This window comes from Mus pahari, chromosome 13, assembly GCF_900095145.1.
Source record: "Mus pahari chromosome 13, PAHARI_EIJ_v1.1, whole genome shotgun sequence".
In the NCBI taxonomy this organism is placed as follows: domain Eukaryota; kingdom Metazoa; phylum Chordata; class Mammalia; order Rodentia; family Muridae; genus Mus; species Mus pahari.
The window spans coordinates 44874244-44889120 of NC_034602.1; the positions used below are offsets into that span (position 1 = coordinate 44874244).

Genomic DNA, 14877 nt, shown 5'->3' on the forward strand with positions numbered 1-14877 from the left:
TAAATATGCATTTTACTTGTGAATTATGTCCTCTGAACTTTAAAAAAGGAACTTCTATTTATAACAAACTGGTTTAAGCTTACATAATAGGTTGAATAGATGTTCCACACTATCGGAATTACAGATTTCAGATTCATTGTTATCAACCTTGGGTACCTTTCTCAGTTACTTTTCTACTGCTATAAGAGACACCATATCCAAATCAACTTATATAAGAAAGGGTTTATTGGGGACTTCCAGAGGATTAGAGTCCATGACTGTCATGGCAGGTGTGACACTGGAACAGTAGTTAAGAGCTCATATCTTGGTCCACAAGTACGAGGCAGAGAGAGCTAACTGGGAATGGCTTGGACTTTTAAAACCAAGCCCCAGTGACACACGTGCTCCAATAAGGCCTCGCCTCATTTTTTCACCAGCTGGGGACCAGGTATTCAAACTCATGAGCCTGTGGGGGCCATTCTCGTTCATAAGTTTGAATTTTAGATATTTACATAAGATACACTTTTAGGATAGTTCTTAAGTTTAAAAGAATATACAAACTGTAGACTGTTTGCAATAATTTCTTCAATATTTGATCTCTGCTCTCAAGTTACCACTCAAGCTGTTGCGTCACTTCGCAGTGTTTGTACTATTAAGTAGTTATACAGGAAATTTGAAAATTGGTATGCATAGTGCTTAGCAAGATCAAAAGACAAACTTTAGCCATAAAGTAGCTTAAAAGTATGCTTACCAAAAGAAGCCATGATGGGGGCTGGAGAGATGCTCAGTAGTTAAGATCACCAGCCGCTTTCCCAAGTAGCCTGTGTTCAATATCCCTGCACCTACATGGTCCCTTAGGGTCCTCTCTGTAACTCCAGTTCCAGGAAGTATGTCGTCCTCTTCTGGTCCTTTCATGTGCTATACATACATGGAGGCAAAACAGCTAGATACATAGAATCAAATATTTTTTTTTAAGGAAAAGTAAGAGTAGGCAAATAGCCAACATTTAAGCAATGGATTGCATTGTATACTCTCTCTAAATTAGTATTTTCAACCTTTTTTCTCCAGAAAGGAAAAATGTTAAATAATTTACTAAAGAAACATATAATCCTAATTTTTAAAGGTAACAATTATGAAACGTTTATTGTTTATAAAGACTGTCTCTTCTTGTATGATTTTTGTATTCTTTCTGGAAACCTAATTTTAATTTTATAGATTTTCAAGACAGCATGCACTTGACCCTCAATAAGTATTGTGAGTAAATTGATCATTTTGAAATATTTTTATAGAATCTGTTACCAATAGATCATTTTTCTCCCCTTTAGGAATCAAACTGGATTGATAGTAAACAATTGCTTATTAAAATAGCAGCAATTGATAATGGGCTAGCATTTCCCTTTAAACATCCTGACGAATGGAGAGCGTGTAAGTATTTAGAGTTCTTCCAGGTAAGGAGAGTACAGAACTGCCCGAAATGGAAACTGCAAAGGAAAGGAGATAAAGTGTCATTCATTAGGGCTCAATTCTAGCCCCTGGGGCTTTGAAGATAAAAGTAGCTTGGGTCTTGTTATTGTTCGTAGACTTTTTTGGATGATCGTTTTTGGTTTGGATCTTGGAACTAAGTTTGGTAACTCTGATTTCTAAGGTATTAACATGGAAATGGTCTGTCACAATGTCTTGGTAGAGTTGTATGCTAATGTTTTGGCTTCATTGCTTTAGCAAGATTCAGACCTCTGTGCCACTTCCATGATGGTTAGTCCCCTCCTGTCTCTGTGCCACTTCCATGATGGTTAGTCCCCTCCTGTCTCTGTGCCACTTCCATGATGGTTAGTCCCCTCCTGTCTCTCCTGCCGCAGAGAGATTGCTTTTGATACATTTGGAGCCAGTTTGGGAACTTTTTTGTATGTTTTGTTTTGCTTTTCAAGACAGGTTTCTCTGTGTAACCCTGACTATCCTGGAACTCACTCTGTAGGACCCGACTGGCCACAAACTCAGAGATCCACCTGCCTCTGCCCAAGTGCTGGGATTAAAGGCCTGGGTGGCCACTCTGCCTAACTATGGGATATTTTTTGTTGTATTTTAAATTATCCATGTCTTGAATTTCTCCTCTCCCTCCTCCTCCTCCTCCTTTTCTTCCTCCTCTTCTTTCTTAAGGTTTCCCTGTGTAGCCTTGGCTGGCCTGGAACTCACTCTTGCCTCTGCCTGCAGAGTTCTGGGATTAAGATGGGTGCCACCACACCCAGCCAATCTTGGCATTTTCACAACTCCCTTTAGTACTGTTTTCCAGTGTACTGCAATATGAATATGACCTTTGCGAACATTTTTTCACATTGTTGGTAGTTTCTTTATGATTATAAATATAATCAATATAAAGGACTGTATTTGAAATAATTGGGCATAAAGTTTCCTCCTATGTTTGTTCATTAAAACTTGTTAGTTATTAGTCCTAGAATGTCCTCACCTTGTCTTTAACTTAATTTGTTAGTTTTTGAGAGGCCATAACTGATTTTTTTTTAATAATGACTTTCGTCTGTCTTTTGACTTTGTGTTTCATATACAATAGACCCAGTGTTTAATATTCCCAGGATCATTTGTGTAAAATGTAGTATACTTTATTGTTCTTAGTGGTTTTTGCATTTTTTTTCTGCTGTGATGTTGCTACATCATCTTTTATTTTTGTTAGCATTTACTAGTTGTTATTCTATACTTTTGTTTTTTTTTTAATTGGATATTTTATTTATTTACATTTCAAATGTTATCCCCTTTCCTGGTTTCCCCTCTGGAAACCCCCTATCCCATCCTCCCTCCCCATTCTTCTATGAGGGTGCTCCCCCACCCACCCACCCACTCGTACCTCCCTGCCTTGGCATTCCCCTACACTGGGGCATCGAGACTTCACAGGATCAAGGACCTCTCTCCCCATTGATGTCCAACAAGGCCATCTTCTGCTATATATTTGGCTGAAGCCATGGGTCCCTCCATGTGTACTCTTTGGTTGGTGGTTTAGTCCCTGGGAGCTCTGGGGGGTCTGATTGGTTGGTATTATTGTTCTTCATATGGCTTGCAAACCCTTTCAGCTCCTTCAGTCCTTTTTCTAACTCCTCCATTGGGGACCCCATGCTCAGTCCAGTGGTTGGCTGCAAGCATCCGCCTCTGTATTTGTCAGACTCTGAAAGAGCCCCTCAGGAGACAGCTATATCAGGCTCCTATACTTTTGTTTTTAACTTCCACCGTTCTGTTTTAGGTATGACATAAAGCATCAGCTAATTTCTTTTAACCCTGCCTGAGTCTTTTAATCGATGAATTTGGAGTTACCTATTTTTTTAATTTACCATACATTCTGATTTGTTTGCCTTTCTTTTCCTGCATTTTGTGGAACTTACATGAAATGTCTGTGGTTGCATTTTATTTTCCCACTAGTCATTGCAAACCTATATGCAAATTGCTTTTTTTAAAGTGATAGGTTTATAAAGTTCCCATAAAACATCTGGGAAGCTTTGCCAAACATGCGGTTGGGGAACAAGGGTCTGGAGCTTATGGAAGAATTGGTATTAAGGGTGCAGGGATGTCTTAGCTGTCATCTTTATAGTGAAAGCCATGCCTTTATTTACTGTCATCCAGGGAAATCATGGAGAACAAACATCATTGCCTAATACAGTGCCAGGAGCATAAATACTCAATAAAAGATTGATGAATGCCCAGTGAATGAAGGGACAGGGGTATTAATAGAATCTTGGGAACAGTAACATAAAAAGAAGGCAGGGAAAGCCAGCAGAGATGGGGAGTGCCTTCCTTACAAGACAGAAAGACAACCAAGAGAGTGGTAGCCACAAGGCCACAATGGAAGAACTTCATAACGGGGATGAGATGCAGCTACACTTGGGCTGTGAGAGAGAGGCAGGCCCGGAGGTGCTGGAGAGGGTGGGTGGTCATAGCAGAAGCTGAAGGACCAGGATTGGAAGCAGAAAGAGACAAAGAATAAGGGCCTTTTAAATGAAATTGTTAAGAGAATGGAGAGGAAAAATAGCTTAGAGGAACATTGGCCATACACGAAAAACAGAGTTTAAGTCTCACACCAGGAGAAGATGTGGTTAGAAATAAGGGACGACCCTAAGGGCAGTTAGCTTTTCTCATTGCTGTGTCCAGATGTCTGACTGAAGCAATATAAGGGAGAAGGAATTTATTCTGTCTCATGGTTAAGGGAACACAGCCCATCTGTAATAGAGAATGGATAGTGGAGGAGACATTAAAAGCATGAGGCAGGTCTGTGCCTACACTGTGGTGCTCCTGTGATCCAGGATCCAAGAGGCAGAAGTAAGCAGATCTCTGAGTTCAAGGCCAGCCTGGTGTGTATAACATGTCCCAGGATAGGTAGGGCTATAATAAGAAGTTAGTGTGGGGGAGGGGGCAGGAGCATGAAGTAGATACTTTACATTTTAACCAACCATTTAATTTAACTGTAATTCCCTAGCTCTGCTCCTGTAGCCCCACAGCTGCTGTTTAAGCCCCATGTCCAGAAGATTCCACAGCTTCCCAAACGTCATCACATACCAAACACATGATGTTCTGAGGGGCATTTCACATTCATCCGGTTGGTGATTCCGGAATCTTCCTGTGTCTCCTCCTAATTAGTGTCTACTAATTAGTAGATTAGTAGATTCCACTGATCTAGTAATCTTCCTAGTCGAGTGCTAAACTACTTCCTAGCTGTAGGCTCATAAATGAGCTTTTGTAATCCTTTAAAGCCATTTATCTACATCCTAATTTAAGTTTTGGAACTTGCTCTGTGTACAAGTTCCTCAACTCCTGATCATTTGTAGCTGTGGAAGACAGGATCTCATCCATGGGACTTGACTGGGTGTGTGATCGATTTCAGGTTCCCACCACTTTCTTAAACCCAAATGTGATGTGCTTTTTGAGATAGGGCTGTTTGAACTGGACTCATTATCAAATCCCACCTCTTACTGTGTGAAGCTCAGAAACAGAACAGGTCCGGACAAGACCTTCCCGTCCCTTGGCGTCCTGACTGGCCGTCTGAGCCTGGATTCTGAAGAGCTTGCATTTTTGATCGTGTTCCATGAGTTTCTTTTTCCGGTATTTGGAAGAAGCTGGGAACTATAGGAAAGAACTGGATAAACGTGAGTCTCATCCAGCTGCTACTCACTACTCATTACCATGTCTTTTCTCACTAGATCCATTTCACTGGGCTTGGCTTCCTCAAGCAAAAGTTCCTTTCTCTGAAGAAACTCGAAACTTGATTCTACCTTATATTTCTGACATGAACTTTGTACAAGACTTGTGTGAAGATCTTTATGAACTTTTTAAGGTAAACATTTCATTTCTACAGTGTTTCAGCTTCACAGGTATACATTTATTGTTTTTCACATTACAATTTTACTTTTTCTTTTTCTTTCTGGGGTGTTAGGGATTGCACTGAGGGTCAGTGAGGATTTGACCCCTGAGCTCATCCTCAGCTCCCATAGGACTGTAGGGCAGGCTGCCACAGGCTGGGCCCCTCATGCAGTGCCCAAATCTTCCTCAGCTTGGGGGCTAGAAGTCTGAGGTCGGGCTGGGGGCATGGCTGCTTTCTTCCAGTCTGTGCTCCGTTAACTTCTCAGTCACTACATCGCACATGCTGTTGCTTCTAAGGGAATTAGTCCCATTCCTGGGAGGTACACCTTCATGTCTTGATCACCATTCAGAGACCTCATGTCCAAAGGCTGTAATATCACACTGGAGACAAATAGACTTTTCCCATAATAAGCACCATGCTTTCTTATGTTTATATTTAACTCTAAATATATAACATCCTGTAACACTATTTTTATCATCTAACTATTGATGAAATTTATGTTGAGAAAAACCAAGTTCATTGCCCAAATTTGGACTGTAAATAGAGATCTGTCTTATATCAGCATTTAAAAAATATTAATCTTTTTAGTATATGGATATTTAGTCTGCATGGGAATCTGTGTCCTCTGGTAAGGGGTGGCACAGAGACTGGGAGAGGCCAGAAGAAGGTTGTGCACAGCCATATTGGTGCTAGGACTCAAACTGCCAGTGCAGCCAGTGTTCTTATCCGCTGAGTCATCTCTCCAGCCCTAATTTTATTTTCATTTAGTACCAATAGCCCACTCTTGGCTGCAGATGGACACATGTATACATAGTTCTTGAGGAAAAACTAGGCAAAGATTTTTTCATACGTTAATCTTTACAGTATTTAGTTTTGATTGTCAAAGAAAATGCGTTAAACCTCATTTACTTACTTGTGCTAATAGCATAGTCTGGCACAATAGAGAGGGATTAGCAATTTTGTTTTTATTATATATACATTTATAAAGTTATATTTACTGAGTATTAAATCAAGACTTTTTTCAAGTTGGATTTTTTTTTTTTTACAGAATTACTCTTTAAATTGTAATGTATGCTTTGTGACCTGATAGGAATTAAATCTTATAAAAAGCCTAAACTCATTGACTCATATTAAATTCTTTCTGGATATAAGCAAATAAATTTTCTCTTGTTTTGGGCCTTTCCAAAACATCAGATTAAAACAGTCTTTTCTCATGTTATCAATAGGGAAGCTTTCTTATGGCCTTATTTACTATGTACAAGGGTTTTTTTTTTAAAGTTTGGTATTTGTTTTAAAGGTGTTGGTGTTGGGAACTGTATTAACCTCTCCCCCACTTTCTGTAACAGACTGACAAAGGATTTGACAGAGCTGCTTTTGAAAATCAGATGTCTGTGATGAGAGGCCAGGTAGGTCACTGTTTGCTATTGTTTGTTGAGACAGTTACCAGCTTTGCCCTCTGTGACATAGTGTGGCTCCTAGGACGATCTGGGATGCTGCACCTAGATAGTTCAGGCGATGAGGCGAGGTCGGTTTAAGTAGGATTGCATCTCTATTGCCCTATAAATTAGCGATTTCCCCTCGTGTGTTGTTTATTTAGCCAGTTGTTTGCTTGGCGTAACTGCCTTCTGCCCCTTTAAGTACTCCACATGGAATCCAGCTTGCACAGTGCGTGCAGGCAAATATTTTCCCACTGAATGCCATCCTCAGCCCCGCTCATACCCATTTTGCTGTTTTCTGTGTGTTCCTATGTTTTTCTTCCTCAGAGACACTTGCATGAACATTTCTGTTCCACATTCTCTTGCCAGTAGGTAATTTTCCATGTGGAACACACGCAGCTTTTCTAGAGCAATCCATCTGCGAGGTTGCGTGCCCACAGTGAGAACTACGGAATGTCAGCTCAGTCCTTGCATGCTCGCTCCCTCAGCTCATGGGCCTGAGCTAAAGTCCTAGGTCTGCTGCATGGGCCTAAAGCCCATGCTCATGCACAAGCAATGCCACCTGCTTCAGCTCATTTCCAGAAGGAAGATTTCAGATAAAAAACTGGTGTAGTGACTCCAAACTAATGTCCTCATCCTAAAAATATATATTTAACATAACAGCTATTTGATACTGTGTTGTGTCAGAAATGAGTCTAAGTTTTGCACTGACTATTGTATTAGAAATAGTGGTATAATGGTAGCTGTAATTTATCAGATTTTTACAGATGTAGCTAGTAAGAGAGCCAGAGTGCAGAGGCCCTTAGGAGCTAGGGCATGATCCCTGTGGGAGAGATTGCAGCAGTTAGGAACTTAAAGAAGAGTTGTGATAGAATGGACATAATTGAAGGGGAATTCTTTCCCCAGGCTGCTTCTGCGTACTCTCTGAAACTGTGAGGTTTTATGTTTGTGTGTGTGCTGAGTGAGGGACAGGGAGGCCTCGCTCTCAGCAGCAGGACCCCTAATGGTGGTAAAGAGGCTGTGGAGGGGTGAAGCACCACAGTCTTGCCCGTGTCCTTCACCGATGAGCCAGGGCTAGGGAGCCCAGCTAGGAGGCTGCCATGTCAGCAGAAGGGGGAGGGGCCAGGGCTTAGACAGCAGAGGGTTGCCCTCCCAGGTGGATTGGAACCGCACGCTCAGGTAAGAAAGAATTAAGGCCTGATTTGATTTTTTGCTTGAAACAAATTAACTTGGCATATGAGTGAGGTTCATCTTCTCGACTTCTGTCCCTGAGTGTGTAGAACCGTCTGCTCTTATCCTCTGGAGACCTGTCCTAAGTTCTCCAGCAGACACCTGAAACCAGGCACTGGAGACAAATAACCTGTGATGAAATCTGATCAGTAATGACAGGAAGAAAATGGAATAATTATAATAATGAACTGAAACGTACAAATTGCCTGTTTTTTTAAATTTTCCTTTCAATAAATTTAAACTGAGGCTGACTATGATAGGTAACTGAAACCCAATAATAAGAGGGAACTTTTGTGTATTTATTTTAGGAGTGTCATTTTAAATTAAAAATGTTATATACAATCTTGTAAGTTTCATTTATGAATTGGAGTTCACACAAGAGAAATTAAAAAAAAAATAATAGGGCGTTGTGGCGCACGCCTTTAATCCCAGCACTCGGGAGGCAGAGGCAGGCTGATTTCTGAGTTCGAGGCCAGCCTGGTCTACAAAGTGAGTTCCAGGACAACCAGGGCTACATAGAGAAACCCTGTCTTGAAAAAACAATAATAATAATAATAACAGCCCATCCTATCTGCCTGAGGTGATGACATTGAGTTCTGAAGTTAGATAAGACAGTTGGTATCTGCCGTCTTTATTCATAGCCTCTCATTCATAAAGAGTTAACTATTAGAAAAATAGGTGCAGTAGAGCTGTTCCTTACAGTGTGCATTCATAACCCCAGTGCTTCAGAGGCTGACGCAGGAGGGTCCTCAGTTCAAGATCAGTATGGACCACATAGAGGATCTTCTCTCTAAGAGAGAGAGAAAGGGAGAGGGGGGAGGGAGGGAGGGTGAGAGGGAAGGAGGGGGGAAAGGGAGGGAGGGAGGGAGGAAGAGAGAGAGAGAAGGGGGTTACAGGACAGGTCAAGATATGAAGAAAGAAAAGAACAAGATGGTAGTGTTTGATCACATAATTTGATTTGATATCCTGATTTTATTTCTTACATGTATGTCTGTTGATACATGTACACAGGCACATGTGTGTGCATGCATGCAGAAGCCTGAGTTGACATGCGGTATCTTCCTTGATGCTTTCCTCCTTATGTACTGAGACAGGTCCTCTCCTTGCCCCTGAGCCTGTCTGGCCAGCTTGCTTTGGGGGCTCTCTTGCCTGTCTCTGCTTTTCTTGCTCGTGAAGTGGGCTGGGAGCCTACCCTGCTGTATGTGGATTCTGGGACACCAGTCTCTGTCTGGCCCTCAGGCTTGCATGGCAAGTGCATTAGCCAGTGAACCATCTCGCAGACTCAGTTTTCTTGTTTTAATTTGATTTTGAGCTTTCTGATGGCCAAAAAGCATAATGTCTTTTGACCATGGACCTGGTTATGTAGCTCTATGTTGGCTTTTTTTTTTTTTTTTATAAAACTGTCCTAGGAAGGAATTGGTCTTTCTTTTAAACCAAATTTACACTAGAAAATGGTGCTTATCAATACCAACAGAATAGCCTTGGCTTTATGTGTTCCACACAGAGCACCGTCCTTCCCATCACTGCCCCAAGCAAGAGGCCCCTGCTGTTTCTGTCAGCTCCTTCCCATGCTTTTTGTTTTGTTTTGTTTTTGTTTTGTGGTTTTATGTTTGTGTTTGTTTGTTTGTTGAGACAGTCTTTCTATGTAGCTCTGATTGTCTTGTAGCTCATTATTTAGGCCAGACTGGCTTGAACCTACAGGAGATCCACCAGCCTCTGCCTCCAGGAACTATGGCAAAGTACAAATCATGTAACCAGACTAGCAGGAGGGGCTAGGCATGGTGGGAGGAGCTAGGTGTGGTGGCACACTTTTTTATTTCTAGCAGAAACAGGCAGATAGATCTCTGAGTTTGAGGCCAGCCAGGCTGGGCTACATAACAAGTTCCAGGACAGCCAGGGCTACCTAGTGAGACTGTCTCAGAATAAAAAAGGGGGTTCTTGGTGTCAAACCTTATGTCTGGGTTAAATCCTCTGGTCCCCACATGTTGGAAGGAGAGAACTGACTTTTGCAGGTTGTCCTCTGACCTCCAGTACATCCCTGTAGTAGTGCATACTTGGTTTTAAAATCAACATGTTGACTACTGTGAGGTTAAGCAGAAGTGGCATATGTGTGGTTTTATGTAAGGAGAGTAGTGACTTTGTTAGCTGAACTGTGAAGGTCTGTGAGGAAAGCAGTCATTGCAGCTGTCTGCCTTTACCATTCCTGAGACCTCACCAGGCACCATATCAGTGCACAAGTCTAGTTGTTCCTCTTGTCTGTAGCATTTGTTCCATTTTTTTAGAAACATAACTCCCAGGCTGGTGAGATGGCTCGGAGAGTAAGGCTCCTTGCTGCCAAACCTGATGACCTAAGTACAATTCTTGGAACCTATGTGGTGGAGAGAACCAACTCCCTCAAGTTGTCTTCTAGTTTCCACATGCCATACACACACACACACACACACACACACACACACACACACACTCTAAATGAATGTGTTTAAAATACTTCTCTTGGATTTATGCATATAGTATAGGCTTACATACAAGCTGAGCAGTGAGACAAGCAGGTCACCGCCTGGTGAGTCAGGGTGGGATTGGTTGGAGGTAGGGAGGCACCGCTCACAGAGGTGGTGTGCGCCATGATGCTTTGCAGCCATTTGCTCACTGGCCTTCGTTTCAGTCGTGGGTTCTTCTAGGGAACGCATGGCTTTCCCTGCTGTTGAGTTCCTGTCCCAGCACAGGAGGGGCCACTCTGTAAAGGCACCTCTGGTAATAAATGCAAAACTACCCAGTGTCTTCTGAACTCCCAGGGAAAACTAATGGTCGAGACAAATAAGGATTGAATTCTGCTGCTGCTATAGAATGATCTGAAAAATGATATCATGTAATTTTCATTTTCTTGTACCTTTCTGTCTTCCGAATTCTCTGTAACATTCTTCTGTTTTTATAGAGTCCAGCAATATCATGCATTACTTAAAATGGTAACTTGGATTAACAAGCTTGGGACAGATTTTCATTGCTTTTGTTCTTAAGATTAAAAAACAAAACAAAAAAACCAACAAAAACAAAAAAACAAAAAAAATTGTAAGCTGGGCGTGGTGGCCCATGCCTTTAATCCCAGCATTCAGGAGGCAGAGGCAGGTGGATTTCTGAGTTCGAGGCCAGCCTGGTCTACAAAGTGAGTTCCAGGACAGCCAGGGCTATACAGAGAAACCCTTTCTCGAACCCCCCCCCCCCAAAAAAAAAGAGATTAGGTTTATTTGTGTAGCCCTGGCTGTCCTGGAACTCTATAGAGCAGGCTGACCTTGAACTCAGAGTTCCACCTGCCTCTGTCCCCCTCCCCCAGTGCTGGGATTAAAGTGGCAGCGCACACCAATCGGAATAGAATTTTTAAAAACCCAAGTTTATTAGAAGAAACTAGTCAGAACTCTTTTCTATAGTCATGGTGGTCCACATTTTTAGGATCATGATATGGACAGTGCTTACAAACGTAAATTTTGTAAGTTGTTACATGATAACCTAGGAATTTTTAAAGACATTATAAAATATAATCTAACTAAATTGCTAATAATGATTTTTTCCCCAATACATTAAATAGTTGAAATAGTTGAATCTAGAAATACATATGATTTATGCTGTTCAAAGTACTGTCACGTTAGCTCACATGTGAACATGGGCTTGCTTCCTGTTGAAGCTTACTGTTTGTCACTTTTTCATAAGAACCAGAGAAATGCATAACATGTGTATATCAGATGTTTTTTTTTTTTTAAGATACCGGAAGGGGAGGTAATGGCATGCCTAAAATACAAAATAAGAAACATTTTCTTCGATGCAGGGAAAAGGAAGATGCGTTATTACAATTCTATCTGTGGTGTGGGCACAGCACCCAGGAGGTAGTGGCAGGTGGATGTCTGAGATGGAGGCTAGCCTGGTCTACATAGCTAAGGTCCAAGACAGCAAGGGCTGCATAAAGAATGAAAGAAGAGACTAAAAACATGATAGCTGGCACAGTGATAGACAGACACCTTTAATTCTAGGATTCAGAGGCAGAGGAAGGAGGATCTTTCCAAGTTTGAAGCCAGCCACATCTACATAGCAAGTTCTAGGTCAGCCAGACCTACAGAATGAGACACTGACCACTGTCTATCTCCCCAAATATATGAACAAAGGGGTAAATTAGCTATCACCTATGAATTGAGGTTCATAGACATACCTACATGCCCCAAAGTAGAAATTCTAAGATATTTTGACTGAGCACAGAATATATGTATATATTATATGCAGTGTGTATATAACACATACACACACAGACACATACAGTAATAAACCACTAAAAGTATATATATATATATATATAATTATTATGTACATATCATATATATTATATATTACTTTTTTTCTGGTTTTATTTTTCTTATTTGAAAGTAGGGTTTTAAAAACTTTTTTAAAAATGGTTGACTTTCTGACTTGTCTCATTTACTTAGCCTGCTTCCTGTTTTCCCTTTCTAATGCACAGTTTAGTGTTTACTGATCCTTGTCCTCTGCTACAATGAAGGCAGAAAGTATGTGTAGTTACTTCAGTAGTCATATCCCAGCACACAGAAGAGAAAGCCTTGGTGGGAAGGCGACTTATTTGTTGAATACATGAGTCGTATAAGGCAGGCATTTAAAACAGTATTTAAGTTTTCTATCAATTTCTATTCTTTTGATTTCTTTAGTCTTTGACTTCACTGCTGTTGGACATCAGAACATTCTGCAGTAGTTTAAAATTCCAGTTGGTAAAAAAACGATTTTGTTTTATTCTAATCCTGTATATCCATGTGTGTTTACGAGTATATACGTATGGTCCATATTTACAGCACTTACTCCAGATTGATGAGCGTCTCTTGTCTTTCCACAGATCTTAAACCTCACTCAGGCGCTGAGAGATGGGAAGAGTCCTATGCAGCTAGCACAGATGCCATGTGTGATCGTGGAGTGCAGCAAATCTGGTAGCCAGGGCCGTGTGGTACACCAGGGCAGCTCCTTCACCCAGACGGTCCACTGCAGGAAGCCGTTCTTTTCCTCCTGGTAGCAGATGTAAGGGGAACAACTGTGTGGTGTTACTGTGCTGATAAAATATTACAGTGATGTAAATCTGCTGCTGAGAGCCCCAGTCGCCAAAACCTCAAATAATTCAAGTCTTTAAATACATAGAAAATAATACTATATTTTGAATGTAATCAAAAGTTTACGATTTTTTTTTGTCCAAATATTAAATTCTATTTCAGGGAAGAAGTGCTATTATCTCCGATATTGTATTTTTATAGAAAAATTGTATTTTATGTTGTTATTACTTTAAAAAGTAACTTCATGGTTTACACATGCTAGCATGACTGTAGTTCTATAGAATTCCAGCTAGAATTCCTGTATTGACTTTGAATACAGGAATGTTTTGTATACTTTTTAAACACAAGAAGAATCTTCTTACATTCATTCCAAAAGACTTTTGAGGATGGCCAAGCCAGAAACTGCTCTTGTAGACTCCCAAAAGAGGGGCCAGCGGGTAGAGCAGACAGTGAGGTAAAGCAGCTTTACCTTCAGTTTAAAAGCTGCTGTTTTAAAACTGGAATCAAGTGCCCAAAGGTGGTCATTACCGGGATCCTGAAAGTTAAGTTCTGCCCATGTGACAGTAAGTTTTGAATTTTGATATATTTGTTGATGAATTATTCTGTTTTAGTGAAGGGGGAAAAAAATCTGAAGACATCTCCCCTCCTGTTTTAAAAACAAGAAATAACTGAGAATTGAATGGAATAATAATGAAATTAAGGTAGATCTCCAGTATTTTAAAAGTCCCTCATTGCCCCAAAAAATTCTTGTTTTTTTTTTTTTTCTCATATGGGATCAAATAATTTAAAATTAGTACTTCAAAACACTAATCTTAATTAGTTCTGTACTGCAGTCAGTGTGGAACCTCACTTCAAAGTAAGCCGTTCCCTGAAGTGTGTACTGAGGTCGGGAGCATGGTGCTCAGGCACCCCCGGGGCAACTGGAGGCTGATGTCACGGTTACCTTTAGGTTGCTGTCTTAGGATTTTTTTAATGAGCTATTTTTGTATGAAAAGGTGGTTACATCCAGGTGGTTAAATTAAGGTGTGGCAGCCACCGTCTCTCTGGAATCCTTACGGGGCGGAGCCCTTGGTGCAGGTAAGGAATGAGATACCGCTGCCCTGAGGAGTCTGTTGGACACAGTCCTCCTACCTCTTCTGAGATAATGGCAACCAAACTGGAGTAGCAAACTATACCACCACCTGTTGGTAAATCCTAGCCATTGATTTGTGCCTTTCCAAGGTGTCTTCTGCAAGAGAGGGCATACTTGCCTCTGCTGTGGTACAGCTTTCACAAATGATTTTTTCATTGTTTTGAAAATTGCTATATTAATTTTTATAACAGAGAACCTAGTAAATTGCTACTGTTTTATAGTCTAAAATTGAAATAGTTTAAGACTATTTTTAAATGTCTGACCTTGTTAGAATAGTTGGGATATTTAAAAATTACAAGTGAAAGTACTTATGCTGTACTTTGTAAACATTCATAAACTTAATTCTTATTTAAATATTGAGGGTTTTTTAATGAGCATATTTATATTGTCAAATATGATAAACAAAAGGAATAAAAATCATTGTCTTGAGGCTACATTGTTCCTGTGTATTAAATGTTTAGAATGCTTCTAGTTATGTTATAAACAGGAGGTAACTCAGGGTGAGAGGGTTGTTCTGACTTACCTGTTGGACGGTAAACAGTCATCCTTGTGGGAAGGCATGGACACCAGAGATGGAGGCACTTGGTAACACCACACCCACAAGAAGGAGGCAAAGACTGGGCAGAACGGGGGCTGAGTTAGAAAAAAACAAAAACA

At 40.7% G+C, this 14877-nt stretch overlaps 1 protein-coding gene across 1 annotated transcript in view; it reads left to right on the forward strand.

Moving 5' to 3' along the window:
- The window catches only part of Pi4k2b (phosphatidylinositol 4-kinase type 2 beta), a 29575-nt gene extending 14926 nt beyond the window's left edge, over window positions 1-14649 (forward strand). Inside the window, exons 7-10 of the mRNA XM_021210899.2 lie at window positions 1305-1404; window positions 5172-5305; window positions 6679-6738; window positions 12881-14649. Coding sequence (XP_021066558.1) covers window positions 1305-1404; window positions 5172-5305; window positions 6679-6738; window positions 12881-13054 — 468 coding nt within the window. The 3' untranslated portion in view covers window positions 13055-14649. The remainder of the gene's footprint in view (window positions 1-1304; window positions 1405-5171; window positions 5306-6678; window positions 6739-12880) is intronic.
- The last annotated feature ends 228 nt before the right edge of the window (window positions 14650-14877 follow it).